We start from the raw sequence: 24,098 nt of genomic DNA, 5'->3' as shown, positions 1-24,098 counted from the left end.
ACAGAAACAGTTAATCCAGAGATTCTTCAATACAACAAGGAAAAGAAAAGCATGCTGGACGGAGGGGTTTATGACAGGCACCTCACAGGGAACAGAACAAAAACCTGTAAACTTTACCATGCTGTCTTACAGAATGGCTACCAAGGAATAAAACCATCCCCTGCCCTGAGTGAAAGCAGACTTAAAGCAGCCTATTTATGCAGTCTGCAGCTTTTTTCCATTGTTCATTAAAATATGTTATTGTAGCACATGTGGAAATCAGGAGGTGATCTCTTTGGCTAATACTTTCATTGGTGAGAATATTAGACTTCAACCTTATCTCAATAAATAACGGGCTCTCTCTGGAATAGCTGAAACTTTGACAGGAAGGAAGAGACATTAGTGGGAATTTCCCCTAGATAACAGACCTTGGTTTATAGAAATCCTGTTCCATTATCTCTAAATATTATACAGACATAAATATACACAACAGCAGCATTTACTGTGCTGAATTTGGAAACACAGTGCTTTCTGCAATAATCTTCAATATTTTTGTTTAATATACCCCTTTACACTCAAAATAATTATAGATTTGGAGAAATTTAGCAACAAAAATACAGAACTTCTACTTTAATGGATTCAGTGCATTTTCTAGTGCTTTGTCTACTCTAGTTCTACCAAGTGAAGCGTATAGTCTACTTCTTTTCAGAAAACTTTTCTAAGAAAGCATAACAACTATAAATCCAGGCCCTTCTGGTTTTTATTATTTTCTGTAAAAGGTGAGATTACTGTCTGGCTAAGATTCCTACCTATAGTCAATTGAGCTTTTTTCTCTTTGATCAGGACTTGCTTAAAACATACCAGGTGGAGGAAATTTTTGATAGGTAGTTTATAATTACATTATATGTAGAATGTAAGGGAAATATATACATGGAAATTGTTTTACGTAAATGTGAAAAGTATGCATCATAAAGCACATTGTTATTTCTGTATCAGTATACTGGTTTTTTTCTATGTTGAATCTGTTTCTGTGTATTTTGTGAAAGTAGAGGTTGCATATGGCACTGCAGCTTGAAAACAGAAGAGAAAAAAATGCAGAAAATATACTTTTCTCTGTTATTTCCTTTATTGTTGAATATTATAAAAATAAAATGCTCTGCACAAGGTCAGTATTAGCTGTGTTTCACTTCTTTTTATCACAGTTCTCTCCTTGTAATTACATTACAAAATATAAAATAAGGAAGTTGATCAGTTCTCCATTAGGAAATGAAAATTTGTTGACAGATCTGAAGTACATTTGCTTTTATTATAAGACTTTACACTATGAAGCAGTTCCAACTTAAAAGGATGCTTGCCATCCTTGTATGTGTTCCTTACTGGTTATAAATTGCTATTTAAATAGGGATGGTTTACTGATATTAGAATTTAGTTTATTATATACTCCACTTAAGATGTATGACAGCCTGTCAGGCAGGGATAGGACTACAAGACAATTAGAGATTCACTGTGTAAAGCAGACTGACATTTCACATTTAAGATGCAATTCAGCAATGGGCTTTTAGGTGCAGCACTTCCTTTATATTTCTACAAGTTTCTAAAAATTCAGAAATTTATTTCTAAAATTTTTGAATGTTGCAAAAGGAGGGATACTATTAAAACCCTTCAGTTCTAAAAATCTGGAAAAATACTTTTAGGAATAACTGTCACTGTAGCAGTGAGTGAATGAGCTCAGTAATCCAGCTTTCCATGTTGCCTGTGCACATCTCTCATTGTTGGTCCACTGGGGCAGGAAGGAAGTGCCTGGGTTCAGTTCTTGGTGTTTTGTAAGGCATCTATGAGAGCTTTGTTGTATTCCGTGACCAGCTTTCTCACATTCTTCATTATTGGCTGGTAGTCACTCTCCTGACTTTTTGTTGCTATGACTGATTAAAAAGAATTAAGGAAACAAACTGCCAGTACAAATATTAGCATAATTAGAGATCATAAGGGAACTACAGTAAGTTTCCTTCTGTGAAAACCGTCAAGGTTTGCAAATAATGGAAAAAATTCATAACTGCGTCTAAAAGATTTACACCAATTTACTAGCTCCCATCTCATGCCAAGCATGGCAAAACCCCAAAGATTACATGCCTGAGTCAGTTTTGTTTTTATGTATATAGGCAATAAGTCCCTTGTGGAAGACTCTGCCCATTGTCACACTGCAAACAAAACCATTTCAAGGCACTCAGCTATTTACTGACACACAGTTTGGCACTTCAGAACTCCGGCTACGAAAGTCCCAGTGAGAAAGCAGGACCTTTCTTTCCACTAGCTCAAGCAGACATAAAGCTCTGTATAAGGGTTTGCATTTGGATAGGTAATTCCTTGCAGCAAGTTAGGAGGCACTTTTAATATCCTGATCAACTTTTTCTTTTGGATTGCTTTAAGAGTTTTTTTCTGTTAGAAAAAATAAGAATCTGAGATTCCTGTCTTAATAAAATATTCCTGTAGAGACTTTTTTATAGAGGTGACTCCAATTACATTATGTTGTCCAATTTCTCAGATTTTTTTCTAAGAATTTGAGCACTTACCAGATATGAAAAATGGAGTATTTGGTATATGAAAAAGGTAATGGTATGCAGATCCTGTATTTTTTCCCCTGTGATGGCTAGGCTATTATAGAATTGCCTGAAATATATTCTCGTGACATTTTCTGAGACATGTAGCAATGTCTATTATCCAACACACAATGCTGGATGGTACACTCTAGTTTTGATAGTACTTTTGCCAATTACATTTGTACTATAACCATATAACAGTGATTCTATGCATCTTTGAGATTTCAGATTTTTTGCTTCTTAAATAATTGTAAAAAGGTGAATTTGTTGCAGTGAGTTCAAAGTCCCTGGAATGTAAAATAAAAGTGCATCTATGCTCTACTCAGATCTCTGTAATAAATATGGAGAACAGTACGAGATAAGAACAATCAGTTCTAATTAAAAAAACCTCACTGCTTTTGCTACTTTCAAAAACTGCCTTACGAAAGTCACTTGCACCAAATAAGATTTTGCTGATGTTTTGGAAGGTCTTATATGATTAGTGAAATGTAACTCTTTAATTAGCATCACATAATGAGAGAGCTACAAGAGTTCCCCTATTCCAGCCCATTTTGCAGCTAAAGCATCTCCTTGTCATATCTTACCACATTTACCTAAATTTCTCCCCTCTAAAACCCAATCCCTCTTTATTTGATAAGAAATACATTAACTGCATACAATTTGATGTTTACTTTTTCATCATTGATATTTTGGTGTTTCAAAACTGCAAAATGCCATGCAAAGTCACCATACTATACAGACTTTCAAGCAATGCTACACTTGCTGGATAATTTCAGGTAAGACTGGACGGACGTGAAGATCATCTTCATATGAAACCCAATGGCAAAACTGACCCAACAGGGAAAACTTCAGACTGCTGTAAAATTGTTTCAGGCAACACATACAAGTTTTGCTGTTATGTAATATCTATCACCTAACCAGACATTTGCAAAGCATTGCCTTTCCCCTCCTCCCATCTCCTTCTCCCCACTCCGTCCTGTCTTATGCTGCTGGAGGAAACAGACTTCTTCCTCAATTAATACAGTGCATGAATTTTACTGTATTTCTGAAAGAAAAGGATACATTCCTTCATCATAAAGTTATTTTGCTCATGGTGCTGCCACTTCCTCTCCAAATTTGTAAGCTGAAAACATAAAAAGAGGCAAAAATGAAACCGATCATTATTACAGATGTACATTACACAAAGAATTTCCCCCAAATGTTGTATCAATACCTTGTACTCTATCACCTGATAAGGTCAAAGTTTTCTTACAAAAAACCCCACAGAAATGAGAAACAATAGCAAAATTATTTATAAAGCTCTCAGTGATTAACCTGTACATAATTTAGCACTTCATAGATCTATTGATATAAAACCACTGCATGCAACTGCAGTGATAGAAAGAAAAAAAACAGATGAGAATTCAAGACTTTTCATATAGGGAAATGTGTAAGCAAATCAGAAATAAAGACGTGAACACTGCAGGGAGATACTAATTCTCATAATACTTCATATCATTTAAATGATCTCTTCTTAAAATCAGTAAGATCTAAAATCACCAAAGATACAATACTTCCTGACACTGTCTTGGACTTTGAGCTACACAGAAGAAACTTCCTTACTTCCATAGTTAAGTTTCCTGTCTGATGCCAGAAACTGTGATAAGAACAGAGCTGCAGCGAGAAGATTGTAGGAGTGTGGGCTAAGTGCTGGCACTTCTTCAATACTTTCAACATCAACAGGAAACTAATGTGGACATTATATTGATGGCTGCTTCCTTACAATACAATTTTGTATTTGTTTTTCTGATGCTGCTGTTCAAGGTTCTGCATTTCAAGATATGCAGATGTTATTTTTAAATGCAAAAACTGAAAATCATTCTGAGACTAAACTTTCAGTGGAAGCTAAGGTAATAAATCAGGAAAATACTTCAACTTTTTATTTAAAAGCTTATTCTTCAGCTAGAAGATATCAGATCAGTTGCAAATCTTACAGTGAAGAATCAGTTATCTAGTGTACCGGTTCACAGCACACATGGCAGTCCTTTATTTCCAAAATACGGTATTTCTGTTGCTACATGCAATACAGCCAGTAAAGGAGTCTAAGCTTAAAATACTGTCTGATATATATCAAAGGAAATATGCAGTGCATTTTTATAGCAATTCCTTGAAGGCCACAACTCATACAATCAACTGCTTGCAAAATCGCCCATACCCTCAAAATATGTAAAGGATATTTGTATTTCAAAATGCTTGATGCATGTCAACTATTCAGCTATTTATTTTGAGATACACCTTTACTCATCCTTATGACAGTTACACTCATGAGGTAAAAATCAAAGAAACAAAACCTTTTTGCACACATTGAAATAGAACTGCCACAGCTTAATGAACTGAAGAAACACTGTACAATTACTATTTTTTACAAACCTTTTAGCACCATTATGCAAGTAATTAACACTGGGTATCCATTTCTGATTTATGTAATCTCTAGGAATAAGAATCTGATCTTGGCACAAAAAATTATACAGTATCTGAAGTCTTGCAAACTTTGTCATGCAGCTTTGGGGATTTATAACATCACCCTAGAGTTATCCCACAATAACCATATGCTACAAATGTATATGTACACCTTCCCATTTAGAGCTATGCACTCTCATCCAGTCCATAAAGTTCACTCCAGAAGAATGTTAAATTAAACATGTATAAATACCATCTTCAGCTTTTAACCGAATTAGAAAAAAGTAACAGTTCTAAAAGACAAAGATCTCAATAACCAGAAACAATAAAAATCAGTGATATGCAGAGAAAATAAGCTGAAAAATGGGAATTAATTATTTTGAAGTTATCCATTTTCCTTCTGTGCATTGAGACTTACATTGCAGTGAAGTTCTGTTGCCAAAATGACAGCAATTTATGGGTGTTTATAATGGAAGAATAGAAGCTGCTCAAGAGTTTAAAAACATCTTCTTTCCTGTTTCACTTTTGAAATGTAAATATACTCATATACCAAAGTTCCTTGGGTTTAAAGAAGTCTGAACAAACCCTAAAAGCTCAGTGGTCTCCAAGGAGCAGAAGGACTGGAAAAAGGGAAATGGAATTAATAGTACCAGTTGCAAGAAAAAACTTACCACCATAGCTTTAAAACCAAAAGAGATTTATCTAATTAGTAGTGACTTTTTTCCCCTGTAGTTTCTTTCTAAGTTGGTCCTCAAAACTTGTCAAGCAAAGGAAGGGCAAAAGGGGCAGAGCTCTGAGCAAGACTAAAACAAATATTTCAGCAAAGGATTCACACAGTTTTTAAGCTCAGAAAGACTTCTGCCTAGTAACTTTGAAATCCAAAGCTTACAAGCAATTTATCGGCATCGTATTTGTTTGAAAACAGAAAATATGGCTATGCATTTACAACACAACTTTTAAAACTCTGAGAAGAAATCAACAGATTTTGTTCATACAATGCTTCCTGTGTATGAGAAAACCGAAACTACGACAGAAACAACTGTATTTAGCTTGAGCTATACCTGACAATGAGTCTCATTCTCTTGCAGCTCTCTCTTTAGTGTCTCATACTCTGTATTCAAGTGTTCCACTATTTTCTTGAAAGCATGGCTATGTTTTGTTAATTTTTCTTTGTCATCCTGGAGTCTCTAGTTGGAAAAAACCCAACACAAACTGATTAACGGATGAATTAACTTGCTGTGGGCTACAGATAAATTATATTAATTCAGCTTTCTAAATGCTACTGATTCTTCCTTTCAGAGCATCATATACATAAAGGATTCATATAGCTTTTCTCTAGTAAGGTATGCTCTGTCCTAAAGACAATATTCAACAGTTATGACCAGATTGTAGGCTCACCGTCACCAGAAATGGTAATACTGATATTAAGAATTTGTAGGAAATTTATCACATGCGAAATGGGAAGGGCTCTAGATGGAGTCTGTCCTACAGTAAATACGTTCAGGACAGATTTTTCTTTTTTGTTTGGGTTCTGTGTTAGATTTTATGTTCAGACTTATGGGTAGTTGTAAGTTACAGCAGAAAAGTTCAGATGAATCACTAAAATAAATGGGAAATTTTGTAGAAGTTACCAAAAAGAATAGCAGTTGATAGCCTGCTACATGTATACACTTAGTAAGTGACATATATAACTAGAGAAGCATTGCACAGATGTGCAAGCCCAGTTTTCACCTACCAGTCAGGATTCCCAGTCATAGACTTGGATTTCCCCCTACTAGATGCTCAAAAGCACACAAATTTTGTGTAATCCAAGGTTTTATTCCTTTCATTACCTTTTTCTTCTCTTCTCCTGATGCTTTCAGAGCTGGCAAATTATTATAGACCTCCAACTCCATTTTTGTTTGTTGAGTTTTGTCTTTAAGAGAAGCCAGTTCATCAACCATCTTGCCCTCCAAGAGTTCCATTTTCTGTAGGTCCATCTGCAGTTTTTGACTCTCTAGATCACCAGATACACAATCTCTAATTAACTGTACTTTTTATTTCATAATACACTGCCCAGTATAGAAGAATTATACTATACTTAAACAATACAAACAACTCCTTATCTTTCTGATTTTGATATTAATGGGAATGTTAATGTGAATGAAAGAAAAAAAATTGATCTTCACAATCATCCTGTAAGTCAGACTCCTATATTACAATTACTATATTATATTCAAGTCAAGAGTAATGAAAATGTGGTGATTTTCTGTAACACAGTGAGGTATTTGTATTTGTTAAAGTTGTTTATAGCATCAGTCAATTTCAAGTCTCAAAGCAGTGGTTGTACCTTACAAAATGTTGACTGCAATAATGCAGACAATTTAAAAAAATCAGGTTTTTAGCATCATGTTGTTTTTATTTATGTTGAGTGTATATGGCAGGGGTCCTCAAACTGTTTAACCAGGGGGCCGGTGCAGATGCAGTGGCAGGCAGCCATCTGCGGCTGTTTGGTTTCCCCCCCACAACTCCCGGCGGGGGTGCGGGGGGGGTTTGTAAATACCGGGGGCGGACTGAGGACCCTGGGGGGCCGTATCCAGCCCGCGGGCCGTAGTTTGAGGACCCCTGGTAATATGGTTAGACTTAGTCTTATGAGAGTAAATAGCCAAACTTGCTTTAAGTATTCGCTCTGTGCAGGGAAAACACTTCCTTATCTCCACTGAGTAAGAGCTATCATAGTTTACAAAATGAGCAGGTGCTATAATATACAGCATTTACTTTGGACAATCCATTACAATGAAACAACAGATACAGGTAATTAAAGGAGTTAGAAATATGGATAGATTCTTATATGAAGATAGATATAAAGACCTAAACTGTTCAGACATGAGATGCTTAAGAAAGGACAAAATAAAGGTAAACAAAATAAAAAATACATTTTGATCCAGTTTTGGGGATAAGTTATCCACCCTAAGTGTCGAAGGACTAGATATGGCTAGACTTGTTTTGGACAGCTCTCTGACCTGCTGCCTCGTCATCGTTTTCCTCGTATTCCTGAACATTTAAACACGTGGCTACATAACCTTATGTTTCAGAGCTGTGCCTAACTCAGAAGAATGATACAAATCATGCAGGGCTTTTTTCTACCTTCTAAAATACCAGCCAAAGTGGGCTGCCAGGAGGGATGAGACAGCACCAAAAAACTTCTCTCAGCATAGACTGTATTTTGTTCACACACTCAGATTTGTGCTGATCACTAGGAAAAAGGGCAGGAAATTTTCCCCCAACTTAACCAAGGCAGTATAGATCTTCACGGCAGAAGGGAGTGGATGTACATATGTGACAGAGGGAGATGTCACCTTTTCAGAACCTGTGGGTATGGCTTCCTTAGTGGAATTATTTGGGAAAATCTCACTCGATCAAAACCCTGTCAGGACAAGATCCTCTTGTGTATTTACGTCATATACTGATTTCTTAGAGCGAAATATTTCCTTTAATCAACATTTCTGGCTTATTATACAGTGCTTTGATGATTTCTTTAGGAACCTCAAAATAAAAAAATTACAAAATTTTTGTGTACAGTTTGTAATTATTCTGAGGAACATAATTCCATAAGGTAAGACTGAAAGGGTCTGGTATATCCAAAGAGCATTTATATAAATAGGAAAATTTATCATTACCGGTGAGAAGAGTTTAAAAATAAAAGGTTTGGAACTGCACTGCATGTTTGTGATTCAATGTTTTTGCTGCCTTCCACCCTAAATGGCTTAAGAAAACAATGTCCCTGTATCTAGAATATTTCATAACTGCCCATAGTTTCACTTTGAGGTTCCTGGTACTGGTCAATGTCAGATCCTAAAATACAACTGAACAGACCACAGCTCTACTTCCCTTGTTCCTACGGCACTGTGTTTTAAAGAAAGATAAATGCTAAGTATGCTTAAAATAAATCTCAATAAATCAGGGCTTTAACATCAAAACCAGTAAAAAATATAATTATAAAATAATAATAATTCAAATTGGAAAGAAATAGCAGAAAACAACTTTAGATTTTCCTAAGGATTTATTTAGGCCTAATCAGCATTTTCAATTTTAAATAGCTGTTTTAGTATTTATATTTTGGTGGGTTTTTTTTAAATAATACATAGCTGACTAATAGGGATTTATTTTACATGTATCATAAATGGAACACAAAATATCATGTAACATAAAAGCCAAAAAACCAGAAAGGATTCTTAAGACTGTTCTATCCATACACTGATACAAGCTACAGTGAGAGCGCCATGGGCTACTCCTATCCATCCACACTTTCTGGAGAAAATGGAAGAAACTGGAAGGGGTGAATTCTATCCTTATACAGCAACAGCCTCAATGAAAAAAACCCTTACAACTAAAAAACCTCAACACTTCTCTAGGGGAAGAGACAGGAAGAGGATGCAGCCCAGTTCCTTCTGATAGGCCATGAAGTTGCAGTGTCTAGCAGGCGCTGTGTACACAGTAGCAAAGTCTCAGACCAAACTACAGTGACCCAGGGAAATGTTTCTGGGAAACTGTGCCATCAGCACTTTTGTTTACTCTTCATGGTTTCCTTTTCTTTTTTCTCTTTTTTTTTTTTTTTTTTCTTCAGTTTTTTTTAAGGGTTCCACTGGTGGACTTTTTGTATCTTTGTTACATCAAGAAAATACGGAAATCCAGATTTTAATCAAAATAAAAGAATCCTGAAGATGACTGTGCTATAATTCAAGGACTATGAAGAACTTTAACTGTGCAAACTGAACATTCCCTGTATTTCTGGAAGAAAATTATTTATTACAGTATCTGTGACTCCTTGCTTTCAGAAGTTTACCTATGAGTCACTTAACGTGATCTACTACAAATTATGTACTGCAACTTCCTTCTTCCCCCTTGTAAAGAAGGAAATATGTCCTGCAATAATGTCTCTATAGCACTATGTGCTTCAGAACATCCTTATATTGTAAAGTAGTAAGAATTGATGTTTACGTGAAAGAAGCAAAAATCATATTTGAACCTGTAATGTATGGCCCAGTTTTTTAAACTGCACCAGAAGTGCAAAATGAGTATTGGCAAATGAGTGAACATTAAATGTTCAAAGGCAACAGAACAATCACCTTTTGTAACATTTTGCACATAATAACTTATTTGCACATAACTACTTTGAAGTTACATCACAGGCTCATATTTTGAAAATTACTACCAAGTATAGGACGTAATAGCCTTCTAACAGAAGGATTTATGATTCTTAATTCCTGCCCCCTCCTTTCACTGAAACAAACAAGGAAAGGCTTGCTGATCCAATAATGATATTGGTAAAGGCTTAGAATTATGAGAACAATTCCACTATAAGCAGTGCAAATAAGGAATTAAATAGAAACTTGTTACAGAAATGAAAGAAAAATACTGTCTGCTTTTTGAAAATACAGGCCAGATCCTGCAGATTATTACACTTAATTTTATTATTTGAGCATTTCCAAAATGAAGTCAAAATGAATATTCATTTTGCAGAATCAAAGCCTGAGAATTTCAGAGCTACTCACTGTGGTTGCCAGTTATTCTTCCATGGTACATACCCCTTTAGAAAAGCACAAATCGTAAGCGATACTAAGAACTAGATTTACAAATTATATATAGTTAGATAACTGTGGAAGTCTCTACCTCAATTTATTAAACACTTTTTAAATTAAACATTTATTTCAAGGTGAGTATTAGTAAAGTCAAACTTCCAGCTCAGAGAACTTTGTAGCCCAGTATTAAAATACATCTGTTTAATGTATACCTGTGCGAGGAAGCTGATCATTTACTACTAATAATATGTGAAATACTCCTATAACTTGTTACGCACAAGAGTTTCAATTAGCCAACTTGCCACTGTATTTTAATATTTGGAGATCACTGATCTTGTAGTTATTATAGTGTAGTAACTCAGGTAATTTAAATTTTTTAAAGGAATTAATTTGAAAATACATTCCTGAACTCACCTGTAATCAGATTTTTAGCAGTGCTTTGTGATTTCTGCATTTCATTTGACTTGAAAGTGAGGTCTTCCTGCATAATCTTCAGCTCTTGACTGGTAACAGATGAAATTTGTTTCATATGATTCACGTTCTGTGTGTTACCAATAACAATAATAAGAACATGCTGTATCTTTGAAACAACAAATGGTCACTGGACAAGTAGAAAACTCTCTGTCCTATTATACTGTCTTTTATTTGCCTTTCATACTACAAAGACTGAAATTTCTGAAAATAATCTGAAGTGATTTAAATGTAAACAATTTTCATTCTACCAAGTTTTGATAAAAGATGTACTGTGCCAGTGAAGATGAAACAAAAATGCAGCAAGTATAAACTGTCACACATTAATCTCTTCTAAAGTAACTGTCATTGCCTAAAATATACCTTATGGTATACCATACTGAAAGAGTTAGAACACAAAGTGATGACATAATCAAAGAATTACTCAGCTGAAAGATTTCTGCAAGATAAAAAAACCCGTGGAAACAAAAAATGTTAAAAGAAAAAATTTTCTGAAAGTGTGAAAAGATGGCAGATTGCAAATGGGAACAATTTCTAAAGTGGTTACATTAAATATTACACAGTAATACAATTGTATTCTGGACATAATTTTAGTAGATCAGAGAGACGATCACAATAGTTACATAACAGCAGAGACAGCCTACCCATGGACTGAGATTTGCAGACTTTAGGTAAACAAAATATTGAAGCAGTTTTATTTGCAGTATTCTGAAACATTTATCAGAAATGAAATAACGTTCATTATAGCCATAACGACAAGTTCAGTGATGACAAGTTACAGCAATTATGCAAACGTTTCTTTTATTCTGGTCACAAGTATTACCTAATACTCAGAGCCCTTTCCCCAGAAAGAGAAATTAAACAAATCTTTCTTTTTTTTCTTTTGTTAACTACAGCTGTATATGGTTTAATGTTTAATCCCCTGAAGAGATTATTATGCAGATACTGACTAATATATAAAAACTCACCACCCTTTTTATCCATTCACTCTCCTGTTCTATGCTTCTGAACAACTAGCTTGCCACAGGAGGAGGGAAATGCACTTACCCTGCTTGAGTGCTCCAGAAGTGCAACAATGTTGGCTTCTATTTGGGCCTTTCGTTCCAACTCTTGGTTCTTCACCTCTTCAAAAGTCTCAAGAAAATCTAGAGATGAATAAACATGACAAAGCAGGCTTCTATTTTCTTGGCTACAGCACACATCCTCATTGCTTCCAGTCAAAACTCTGTATTAAATTGATAAATTGTACAATTTCACACAGGTTACTCTAAGATTAATAAATTAAGATTCATTTCAGTGACAGGTGGTAGAGTCCTTGAAACTTGTCAGCTTAAGGGTTGGAATGAATAAGAGGACAGAAAGAGAAATTTTTCCAGAGACACATATTTGACTGATTAATGACATGAGGTCACCACTTTCCTGGGTGCTGTTTAGGTGAGGGCTGCCACGCAAGGAGAAAGGAGTTCCATCATCATTTCTGACACCTTTCTGAATGCTTGTCCCAGAAGCTGTTGGTCTTCGTTTTTCTGAAAGCTATCAAAATGGGCTACTAAAGAAAGGAAAAAGGTGCCTTAACTATCTGTAATGGCCTAGACTAAATGCCAAACACTGCTAAGGACCTGAGACCGATATTCACCTGGTACCATCTCTTTCTTTCTGTATGATGCCCCTTTGCTTCACCTCTAATTTATATCCACTCTAATAAGTGTCCAACTGAATCTGACAAGACAGTTGCAATGGTGGTATGAACTCTCTATTTGTGTCCTAGGCATAATACATGGTATTTCTGATGACAGACATACTGAAAAAGGGTGCCGGGCACAGCACATGACAGTCAGAGGTCCATCCAGATGCCACTCAGGGCCATAAATTATGATCATCCCCCTCCTATTGGGTCTCCTCCTGAAACACAGCTTTTTGAAAAACTCCTGAAACAGGAGCACCTAGGAAATGTATTTGCAGACTTTCTAGCTGGATGAAAAAGGGGAGAAGTGCTTGTCTGAGCAACAAGAACTAAATAATAGTAAATTCAAGATGGATTATTTGGGAAGACAGAAAGAAGACAGAAGACTACTTAATGAAAATACCGGCAAATCCTGAAGGGATGGGAACCGACTAGAGAACTGTGGATCCCAGACTATCCAGGATTTTAAAAAAATACCTGATTTTATTATTCTTTACTAATAAAACATTTATGGATAATAAACCTACTGTAATCTCTGATATCATCTGCAACGCTGTCCATGAGACTTAACAGAGGTGCTTCACAGAGTACAGCTTCTAAAACTTTTAGAGTGCAAAACAGGCATTATTGGGAGGCAGGGGACAATACTAAGATACTACAAAGACCATCTGTGAGGCAGAGGTTTTAGGATGAAAGACACTCGGAATTCTTAGAGGTCAACAAATGGCATTAGACAGCACACTTGTAATGTGCACAGCTGATTGCTGAAAACAATGACTAGTTTTGATGCAGACTCAGCTGGCTCTACAAGTTGAAATAAAGTTTTGGTCCACTTGACACTGACTAGTAACTGTATAGAACATATACATATAGAATGTATAGAATATATATATGTATATACATATATATATACAATATATACATATTGTATATATTCTGGCAAGAATATAGGAAGGTTTACCTTTTGCCAACATTGCTGTGAACTAGTAACCAGAACTAGTAACCAGAAACACAGTGAAAACCAAAGCTTAAACAGCCTGCAATTGGAAAAAAAGCTACTCAAGTACAAGTCCTGAATAATGTCATTTCCAGGCCTGTTTTTCTCAAGTCTCCAGGCTGCAAATGAAGCTATCCTTAGAAAGGGAAGATTTATTTTCTCTTTGTGATATTCTTTTCCTTCAGAATGAACTTGTGCTACCTTAAAGATAGCACAAGTTTACTTTAGTAAGAGGAACAACAATGAAAAGAGCTCTATCCTCGAAGGGCTTACTGAATATTTCATACTATATGTTGCTGTGAAATACAAACAGGAATTTTCTACACTAAAAAGGTATCTGAGTAAAACAGAACTAAGGGAAAGACAGTAAGGAAAGTATTAGTACTGAAATTTTTGCTTACAGTTTTGTGTTTAAAACATTTGAGACATTTTTTCCTTTTTTGTTTAGAAAAATTAAGTTGGTAATTCTTACAAAGAGAATCACTCAGATAACCTAACACAAAACTCACAACCACATTTAGCTGTTCAGTGCTCTAGTGGTGATCAAATGCTTCATTAACCTCTTGCAGTCTGAGCCACTTATTTTTGATATAACAGATGATGCCATTTATTTTCATGCAACTTAGCAAGAGGCCTTAACTGTTGATTGCAGTATCTTGATAACCCTATTCATTTGCTTTCAAGGAAGCTGTAGGCAATGAGGATACTGAATCTTCCAAAGGATACACGTAGGGAAGGCAGAGGAGTGAAATAAAAGCACCTTCATGAAACAAAAGCATTCTCACAAATTCATAAACATAAACCAAGAACAAAACTAAAGTACTTTACATAGCTTTATAAAACTGAGCCTGATACTGTGAAATTAGGACCTAAGAATCCTACCTGCATGACTTGACTAGTGTTTTTCTCCTTTCCTTTGGTATTCTGGACCTTTTAAGGTATTTTTATTTTTTCAAACCTTCTTTGCATTTATTTGAAAACATTAAACAAGGTCCATATTTACATCTTATCTCATTGTTTTCCTGCAGACAACTCTCCTCTTCTTCACACCTGTCTGACTGACCTTGTTTCATTTGAGTGCTATGTGTTTCAGAGATTCATAAAAAATTGAATGGAAGAGACTGCAAGAGGTCATCTAATTAATTCTCTTGCTCCAGGACAAAAACAACTGTATGTCAGTAATTCAGATGTCTGTCTATACTCTTTTTACATACAGCTCATGCTAGATAGGCTACAATCCTCCTGAGCATTCTATTCCTGTGCTTGGTGAATTTTAATGTTAGGAAGGTTTTCTCCCCAAATTCTTTCTGCAACTATTGGTGTACTACTCCTTTCCTATCCTCCATTTATATGCAGAGATAGATTATTCACTTGTTATTTGAAAGTCTTTTTACTCATTTGACGAACTGTCATAAAATCTCTAAAGTAAGAGACTCGTTCTTTAATATTTCGTTGCAGGTCAGGCTTTCCACATCCCTCATCAGTCTCTCTTCAGGACTGCCAACCTCTTTATGAGCAGAACTAGAGACAATACTCCAACTGAAGCCTTCCTCAATGCACTGGGAACAAGATTACTTCATGTGTGTGACAAATTATACCCCTATGTATACCTACTGCTGTGGTATTTTCTCTTCCATGTTAGTCTGATACTGCTAAGCCATGTTCACCCTGTCTTCCACTGTAACTCTGAGCCATACCACAGAATTGGTCCCTACTCTGCATTCTTACTGTTGATTACTCTGTCCAAGCGTACAAACTTACACTTAATCCTTTTTGAACTTCTTGTACTTCTTTTCTAATCTCCCATAAGTATTTTGAACTCTAACCCTGTCCTCCAACATGATTTCAGTTCTTCCAATGTAGTATTTTCTGTGAAACTCTCTCCTGTCATCCAACTGACCAATGAAAATACTGACTGACCTGAACATGCAACACACAGCAAAACTCTACTCAATACATCCTTTCATCCTGGCAGTGAATCCTTCACAATCAATATTTTTTTCATCAAATGCACAGTTAATAACAGACAATATTTCCCTAGCTTGCTTCTAAAAACATGAGACAGCAGTAGAAGATGTGTTGAAGTTAAATTATGTCACCTGTTGCTCCTCCTTTATTCTGCACTATTGTTCTGTCAAAGAAGGAAATTAGTTGTTTGTTCTTGACAAATCAATACGGGTGTTACTCATATTCCTGTTTTTGTAATGCTTACAAAATTATTTGCTTGCTTACTTTTTCCACAATCTTCTCGGAAATCAATACTAAGCTGACTGGTCTATAATTCCCTGGCTCCTCTTTTTTAAGACAGGTACCATATTTGCTCTTTTCCCAGCTTTAACACTCCTGCATGTTCCCCCAAATCTCTCAGGTAATCTCAAACACCTCTTGCTACTCCATCAATACCCTCTGATGAAAGGCAAAAGCAGAGTCAAAACCCAAATAGTCAGGATCACGAAGCCCCATTTTTCATGGTTGGTATTTGTACTGAAAATCAAGACCAAGCCCTTCTACTTCTCAGGAAATCAGCTCATTTGAAAATGCAGAAACTCTTGAAGTACATTCTTATCCATCTTCCTTTACTGCCAGCTGAGACCTTTCTTTCAGTATCATGGTAGCCCTAAGTTATATGGAACAATTTTAGAGAACACTGTTACAAAAACACAATATACACTTTGGCCTTCATAGCATATTTATTGATCATTTTCCCGTTTCACTGAGTAACAGACCAACTTTTTTTGTAAGCTGCCGACCTATACTAGCAATAGGGTATATTATAAAAACAGTTCTGTTTTCATCCTCTTTTAGTTGCTGATGAAGTCTCTAAAACATTAGAACCTTGTAATATGGAAGAAAGCTTCAGTAGCATTCATCTTGAATAAACAGATACAAGAAGCCGTAGTTTTAATGAATTATGTGATGTCTACAGTTGTCCATTTTGAACTTCTGCTTTTAATTAGACCTGAACAGATGGTTTTATATACCTTCTATTTAAATTATGTCAAAATTAATTTCTGTCTTGCTTTCATAAAATAAAGCTGTGTTCCTAAGACTTTTGATGTTTTATGAACAGCCTTGAAAGAAGCTCCAAATATTTGTGATTGTCCTCTAAGTCCTAAGATATCAATTATCTTGTCTTGAGGTACACTGCAGAAACTTTATGCAAGTATCAGGACATCAGTTCTTTTCAGGTCTAAATAAACCGAGTGTTAACAATAAAAGAAAATCTGTATTTTTGTGGAATTAGATTAAAGTCTATTAAAAAACTTACAGTCCATGCTTTCTTCCCTCTTCTTCAGCTCCTTGTATTTCCAATTTTCTTCTCCTGCAAGAGATGTACAGTGATTTAAATTTATAATAGCTCAGTTCTGGATTCCTTTAGGTAGGCAAAATATCAGTTTTAACATGCCTAGAAACTACAGGACTCATCCCATGTCATTTAAAGTAGTCACTTCCACTACGTCATACACAATTTCATATTAAAAAAAAAAGAGATATAATTAGGTTAATAAATCAGTCTCAATGCAATTTTTAGATCCTTTTAGAGGTTAGAATTTTAAATATGAGTGGGATAAAAATTAGTTTGAACAAAGGAAGCTCACAAAAACTTTCAGTGAATTTCAATAATAGAGAACAAATGCTTTTGTATATTTCGGCACAATGGTTAGTTAAAAGTTTCTATGGCTCTCTCTAACGTATGGGCCATTTCAATGTCACTTTCACCTATTAGAAAGGACTTTCATAAAGTTATGCAGCTTGTATGCAGTGTGACAATCTCAGGGAAATAAACAGGAAAACTGTACAAGCAATGGTGTAGGAAAATAAAATGCACAGAAAGCTTTCTAAAATTAAGTTTAAAAGAACATTTCCATACACATTCTTTATAGTGGTACTAGGCGTAATGAATAATATACAATACATAATACACTCCATCTTTAAATCCAGCTACGGATTATAAATAGCTCTTAAATAAAATGTACTAGTCAAGTGGGAGACCTGATATATTTGTCACAAGTTTTGAGAAGGTGAGACAATTCAGCTCCTAAGAATAATTTTAAGTTTCAAGCACCTAAATTTTTAATTGTTTGAGTCCTGGTCATTGATAAATTTTCAGCATAATGTTGTAACTGTAAAGAATACAAAGAAAAAGAATGAAGTAGATACAGATATAACTGAGTAAAAAAATTTCTCCAGGTCTTTTTACTTGTATACCCTCATGCTTTCCTTTTTATCTAGTATATACAAACAATAACACTTGTGGGCCCCTAAGGGACTGTGATTCTGCTTCAGCTTCCTTGCAGCTGTGGCTTTGCTCCTTGATGGACTCTCTCTTTCATTTAAGTCTCCGATACTTAATAACTCAGCCTGTTCTACTCTTAAAAAGTCTAGTTACAGTGAGTCATGAAACAGAAAGCTACATGATCCGCCAAGTGTTTAAAGAAAAAAAAAAAAACCACTTGAAACAAAGACCAGAACCGTTAAAATGTCTTTACAGATGTTTTCTGTAAAATATGGTATTATTACATCAATATTTCACCATCTCAAGCAATTTGTGAAGCGTTAAACCTACTCCATTATGAGTTAACATTGATTTTGACTAATCAGTTAAAAGTAACTGCTAATATATGGAATATATAATAAGTGGGTGAATTCTTTACTTATTTAGATTTTCTTAAGTGAAAACTAAAAATAGCTATTTCCATTTATGGTCTGTTTATTTTGTTTTTCCTGCTCAAAAATGTTCCTAGCACTGAAATATTCATCTGAAATATTAAAAAAATCTTTAGTTGTAGTCCCGTCACCGTCCCCCCAGCTATTTTACCTTAAATTTCACTAAAAAACTTTGGGAACTGAAGTTTTGGGAATGCTTTGTAATAAACACTTTAAATACTAAGCCAAAAGTAAGCTGACTGGGTAGGGAGGGAGGACGGAAATTTCAAGGACAAACCAAGATGCAGATTCAGAGCAGAAGTATGAATGGCCCCCTGGGATTCTCTCTCCATTCACTAGAGAAGAGGGCATTAGGAGTTTATATTTCTGTGTCTTAAAGCTACTCCTTATGAATATCTTCTTTATTCCCTCTATGTTGTACCAACACATATAATTGCTTCTGTATTATACCACGAGGTAACTTTATTATCCTGACTGTTCCTGATGTGTTGTCAGAGAACATGTGCTTTCTCCTAAATACGCTTTAAATCCTCTTCTTCAACAGAGGTCTTCTTCTAAAACAGTGAAAGACATAACAGTCCAGCAATGACTGACTGCATGTGTAAATTAACTATGAAGTGTGAAAAGTGACTCACTTCTTACCTTCTGCATTTGTCCAAAGATACAAAAAAAGAGTTGCAAACCAAACAAACAGGAAAAATTAAAGCAGAATAGTAAAGTTGGTAATCATATTATCTGGAAGCAAGAAAGCTAATAAAACATTCTTAATAAATTTGCACAAAAATAATTACTTATCCAGAGAAGTATGAAATATTTTGTAATACAAAAGATAAGAAACATATATCAAACATTTGTTTAAGGTCAATTTTAGAAATATATGTTCATCTTGAAGAAATCTACAGCTAAATTCTGCACTGATCGTATGAGAGAAGGTATAAAGTAAAAAGGGCACAACGCATTCATTCATCAGTCCTGTAGAATCTAAAGAACTTGTTACAAAGTTTTCCAGAATGTATGCACATATTTCTGTAACTCCTATGTAAACAAGATTCCTTGTTTAGAAGCATGCCTTCTGTGGGATGAATTGCCATTTTTAGGAGACTCTTCTGCAGCTGTTGAGGGCCTATGCTCAAACCAAGTTACTTTCTCAGTGCGAGGACAAATCCCAAACTAACAGCCTAACGTACTACAGCAGGTGTTTGCTGGAGGTAAGTTTCTAAGCTAATGCCATTTCTAGGCAGCTCCCAACCTCTTTTTGCAAAGATCAACCCAAGAAGTTTCAAAGACACATTAAAAAAAAGCATACTGAATTCTGTCTGCTTTACACATTATCATTAAACATTCTCAATTCGACATTCACTAACAGTGTATCAGATCATGCAAAAGGTAAAATAAATAAAAGCTTTTCTAAAGCTGAGCTGGTTCTGCAATGCTGCCAGTAAAAGAAACTTCTGTTTCTCAAGTAGTCCTAAAGATAAATTTTGGACAGAAAACCAGACAGATGTAATATTATTTTATAGGGTATATTTACTAATCAATATGAACCTGATGAACATGCTGCTAAAGGAGGATACTCCCTATTTCTCATAACTGAACAGAGGAGCCTGTACCCCAGACACAAAACCTTCTTCTGATGGTGAATAATGGACATTTGCATAAGCCTAAAATTTTCAAGCAACTAATGTCAGTAACAATATGTGTTATAGTATGAACAGATACAGCTCTGCATAGTCTTTTACAACCATAGTCGTATTACCTTGATGATTCTCCAGATCCAGATCAAGTCGTTGAATGACCTTTTTAAAATGGTTTGTTCTTTCTTTTATTTCTGTCAGCCTGACAAACAGATAATGAAATCCAGGGTTAAAAATGTGCTTTGGTTTTAGACAAAAATGGAGAGCAAAATCAAAAATAAAAATGGCAAACCTAAGTTTATCAAAACCAAAAGAGTATCAAGACGATTGCTGTTATTATAAAAGTTATATGTAAACTACCTGTCACTTTACTCCCTATATCTATTAAACAAAAGTACTGCTGCTCTTTTTCAATAAAAGCATTTTTCGTTGAGTCATCAGTAGTTCTTACCTTACTCAACAGGTTCCTCTGCTGGTTGCTATACAGCTTTGCAGAGCTACAACATAATTGGTAAACTACAAAAGGAATGGTATTCCTTAAAAATTGCCTACATGTTCATTAAAATCCATTAAGAAATTGTCAAGAAAAAAACCACTGTGTTACATAATCAATCAAAGTGAGGAAGGAAATTACCTTAAAAACACTGCTATGTAAATTCTCAAATATAATTCACTGTTACTGTTTCTTTCCAAAAATTATGTTAAGCAACTTACTATCCAATCAAAAATGCAGTAAAAGTTAAAAAAATTATTACAGTTGGGAATACAGTTTAAAAAAAAATTAAAATGGTTTCTAGGAGATTTCAGGAATTATCTCAATTCTTCTGTAAAGAGAGAGAAATCAAAAGGCTCAAAATCACAAAAATACTGTAGTGTTTTATTCTGCTCCCCTCCCCCACTTCTTACTATTATTGTAACATTTACCAGAGTCTCTAGCACATCTTCAGAAAGGACCACTACCCAAGAACCAAGCAATGCCCTGTTACTCTTTAGAATTGAACTTTCTGTAAGCAACTTTGTAACTCATGTTTTAAGAAGGCATAACAAACTCTTCAAAATGTGACTGCAGCAAATACAGGCTCAGCTTCATGTCCCAGATGAGTGGCTCTTAGGGATGAGTGTCTTCTTCAGCCATAAAGTAGTTTACATCTGTGCAATTACCAGTTTATATTCTCATGGCATGTTCATAAGGACAGGAAGCACCTTATTATGCAGATTGCAATGTCCTATCACTATAAAAATTATTTAGCTGAAACAGAAAAATTTATTCTATTCTCTGTGGAAGGTTAACACTAGCAGAGGCTTGAAAATGTGGCGATGTTCTAAAAGACCACAGCAATACGTGATAGAATTAAACTATGTGTCTTCAGGGTGTAAATGTAATTTTTAGCAACAGTACAATAGGATTACTCACTGTCTCTCCATGCTTGCTATTTCTTGACTATCATCCTTAACCTATAAAAAAGTATAACAACTTCAAGACAGGAAATAAAATCTACAAATGAAAAAAGGAAAATCAAAAAAGATTTCTTAATTCAGTATATAGGGAATAGAAACTCAGCGTATGAAATCACAAACTTGCTGTCACATTGTCCAAAAACAGCTCTTCAGTGAAAAGTGGTATGATTTAAGTGTTAAGTCATCAAAATGTCCTACTTTCTCAATACACATTTTAAAATCAGACACACTCATCAGTGTTGTTCGGTTCAATAATCCATACAGTATCTATGGATAGCTACATAATACAGTATATACCCTTGTAAAGTAGCTAAAATTGTTCGTGGATTAGTACATCTGCTCAGTATCCCGCAAGGATACTATCTGGAGCTATGTTACAGAATTGTTCAATAAGACCATTTTTGCCATACCAACAGGACTGATGAATTGGAACAATCAACCAGCTGAAAAGCTGATTGCGCAAATTTTGTTTTGGCTGAACCTGAAATATCTGATCCAGCCACTTTAATAACTGTCCTAAATTTCAGATGATTTGTGCTGCTCAAAGAGCAAATAAAGGCAAGATTCAAACTCAAGTATTGTCAAATATTATCATCCCTTAAAATAATGACTCAGAGAATCTTTTACATTATAAAATATTATGTTCTTGCCTGCTTTAGTAATCTCTCTCTTTCCTCCTGTGGAGATTCCATGTTCTTATCCTCAGCAACCATTTGATCTCGACGTTCCTCAAGCTCATGGAGCTTTTCATACAGCTGTACAGCCTCCTGTTTCACCTGAGAGTGCGTTATTTCCTATTGGGAAAAGCAAAAACCTACTAGCTATTTTCAGATTGCAAGACAGCATTGCAGAAATTATGCTTTAGTTAAGCAACACTTATGCATATATTCAAAGTGAAGCTTATTTGTTACAAACAGTACAGAGACAGTATAAACAATAAACTTTATAATCATATTTTCAATATTGCCCTTTCTGGAATGGAATATCTCTTGCTTTATGAGTTCATCCTAAGGCTAATTTTCTGAGTAGATTTACTACTTCATCATTTCCAGGGGATCACAAACTATATAGAGTATTCAAAAGGACAGGAAAAAATTCTGGTAGTATTTGAAAAGTAGACTTGCTGAAAATATACACAACTATGTTTCAGCTCATAAATCCTTTTATCCTAAGAAACCTCACTAACGCTATCAAAATTTTGTACTTGGCATCTAGCAAACCCAATTTTTAGCCAAAACTGATTAGAAATTACTGGTGTAAAGCAGAGAGACAGTTTGCCTCTAGGGCATGATCCTACAGTATCTGAAAATGGAAGGAGCAAGATTATAGGTATTTTTCCACTGTATTGTTTTTTACTCTAGAGTTCAGTGAAGACTGGTATGGAGACCGCTTGTTATCATACATACAGCTCTTAAAGACTCCTCCTTTACATTTAGTGCATCCAATTCCTGCTGTTGAACAACCAATTCCTAAAGAGGAAAAAAATGCAAAATTCAGATAAAAAATACTACTTGATGAGTTTACTTATTTGTTCTGCAACTCAGTATTTATAAAATGCTGTAAAAAATCTCATTGCTGCTCTTAAAAATTTAAAAGACAAGACTGTATCCAGCTTCTTCAAGTAACTCAGATATAATACCCATTTACTTTCAGAATCCAATCTTTCCAATAAACTCTTATCACAGTCTCTTCCAGTTGGGCTATAACTACATTGCTTTTCTTAAAATCAGTAAAGAGGGTGGAATTTATCATTTCTACTTCAGAAGTTTAAAATCAGATTTAAAATCTGAACTAGTCACCACAGTTTCTTCACAGTCCAGAAAGAGAAAGAGAAAGGTAGGCTCTGACAAGTGATTTTGCTCATTCTAAGACAGCTGGGAAGCACTTGCCTCAAAAGATGCCTATCTTGCTGTGACTATACAAAGAAAACTTCGAAGATCACATGCCTGAAGTTGCATGATCCCAGACCCCAGAACCTAGAAATCTTACTGCTTTTGTTAGCAAAGTCACAAAGATTTTACAAAGCCCAGTTCATTTTTCTGATACATTGAAATGTACAAGAACAACAACAAAAACACCCATCTGATTCACTTTTGTATGCATGAAGAAAACTTTCTACTCAACTGAACTACAAAAAATTCTGGGTTTGTTTTTCCCCTTCGCTTGCTTTTTACACATGATGAAACATCTAAGCACCACAGTGGCTTTTAATATTTGCATGTCAGTCCCAAATTTAAAAGTAAAATTATGAACATAATTTGTTCTTAAAATAAGAAATACAAAAAGACAAAGTATTTTATTTTAGTCAACTGCTCTGCTTTTTAGGCACTTCTACAATTGATTAAGATACCAGTAAGCTTTTTTATTGTATTACTCCATTCTCGAGCTCTTCAATACTTAAATTGTATCTGGAACCAATGGAGTCAGATTGAGAAATATTTTAGGTAAGTGCAACGAAACAAACAAACCTGGGAAAGTTTTTCATTTGCAGCCTTCATCTCCATATATTTAGCTTGATTTTCCTGTGACATGTCTTTTATTATGTCATCTGCTACAACCTTTTCACGTTCGATATCTTCTTCTACACCTTGAATTAACTTTTCTGTGCTG

At 35.0% G+C, this 24,098-nt stretch overlaps 1 protein-coding gene across 3 annotated transcripts in view; it reads right to left on the bottom strand.

Moving 5' to 3' along the window:
- Positions 1-1,083: 1,083 nt before the first annotated feature.
- IFT74 (intraflagellar transport 74) overlaps positions 1,084-24,098 on the bottom strand; it is a 38,463-nt gene continuing 15,448 nt past the window's right edge. For all 3 annotated transcript variants that reach the window (XM_056323964.1, XM_056323963.1, XM_056323966.1), the window contains exons 9-20: positions 23,957-24,095; positions 22,895-22,957; positions 22,139-22,282; positions 21,445-21,485; positions 20,153-20,232; positions 16,997-17,050; positions 12,095-12,192; positions 10,991-11,117; positions 6,848-7,011; positions 6,077-6,202; positions 3,639-3,699; positions 1,084-1,901 (exon numbers count right to left, since the gene is read on the bottom strand). In XM_056323964.1, the coding sequence (XP_056179939.1) occupies positions 1,786-1,901; positions 3,639-3,699; positions 6,077-6,202; positions 6,848-7,011; positions 10,991-11,117; positions 12,095-12,192; positions 16,997-17,050; positions 20,153-20,232; positions 21,445-21,485; positions 22,139-22,282; positions 22,895-22,957; positions 23,957-24,095 (1,213 nt within the window). In that variant the 3' untranslated portion in view covers positions 1,084-1,785. The remainder of the gene's footprint in view (positions 1,902-3,638; positions 3,700-6,076; positions 6,203-6,847; positions 7,012-10,990; positions 11,118-12,094; positions 12,193-16,996; positions 17,051-20,152; positions 20,233-21,444; positions 21,486-22,138; positions 22,283-22,894; positions 22,958-23,956; positions 24,096-24,098) is intronic.

This window comes from Falco biarmicus, chromosome Z, assembly GCF_023638135.1.
Source record: "Falco biarmicus isolate bFalBia1 chromosome Z, bFalBia1.pri, whole genome shotgun sequence".
NCBI classification, from domain to species: Eukaryota; Metazoa; Chordata; class Aves; order Falconiformes; family Falconidae; genus Falco; species Falco biarmicus.
Note: the sequence above shows the minus strand (reverse complement) of the source record. Positions and strands in the feature narration are given on the sequence as shown.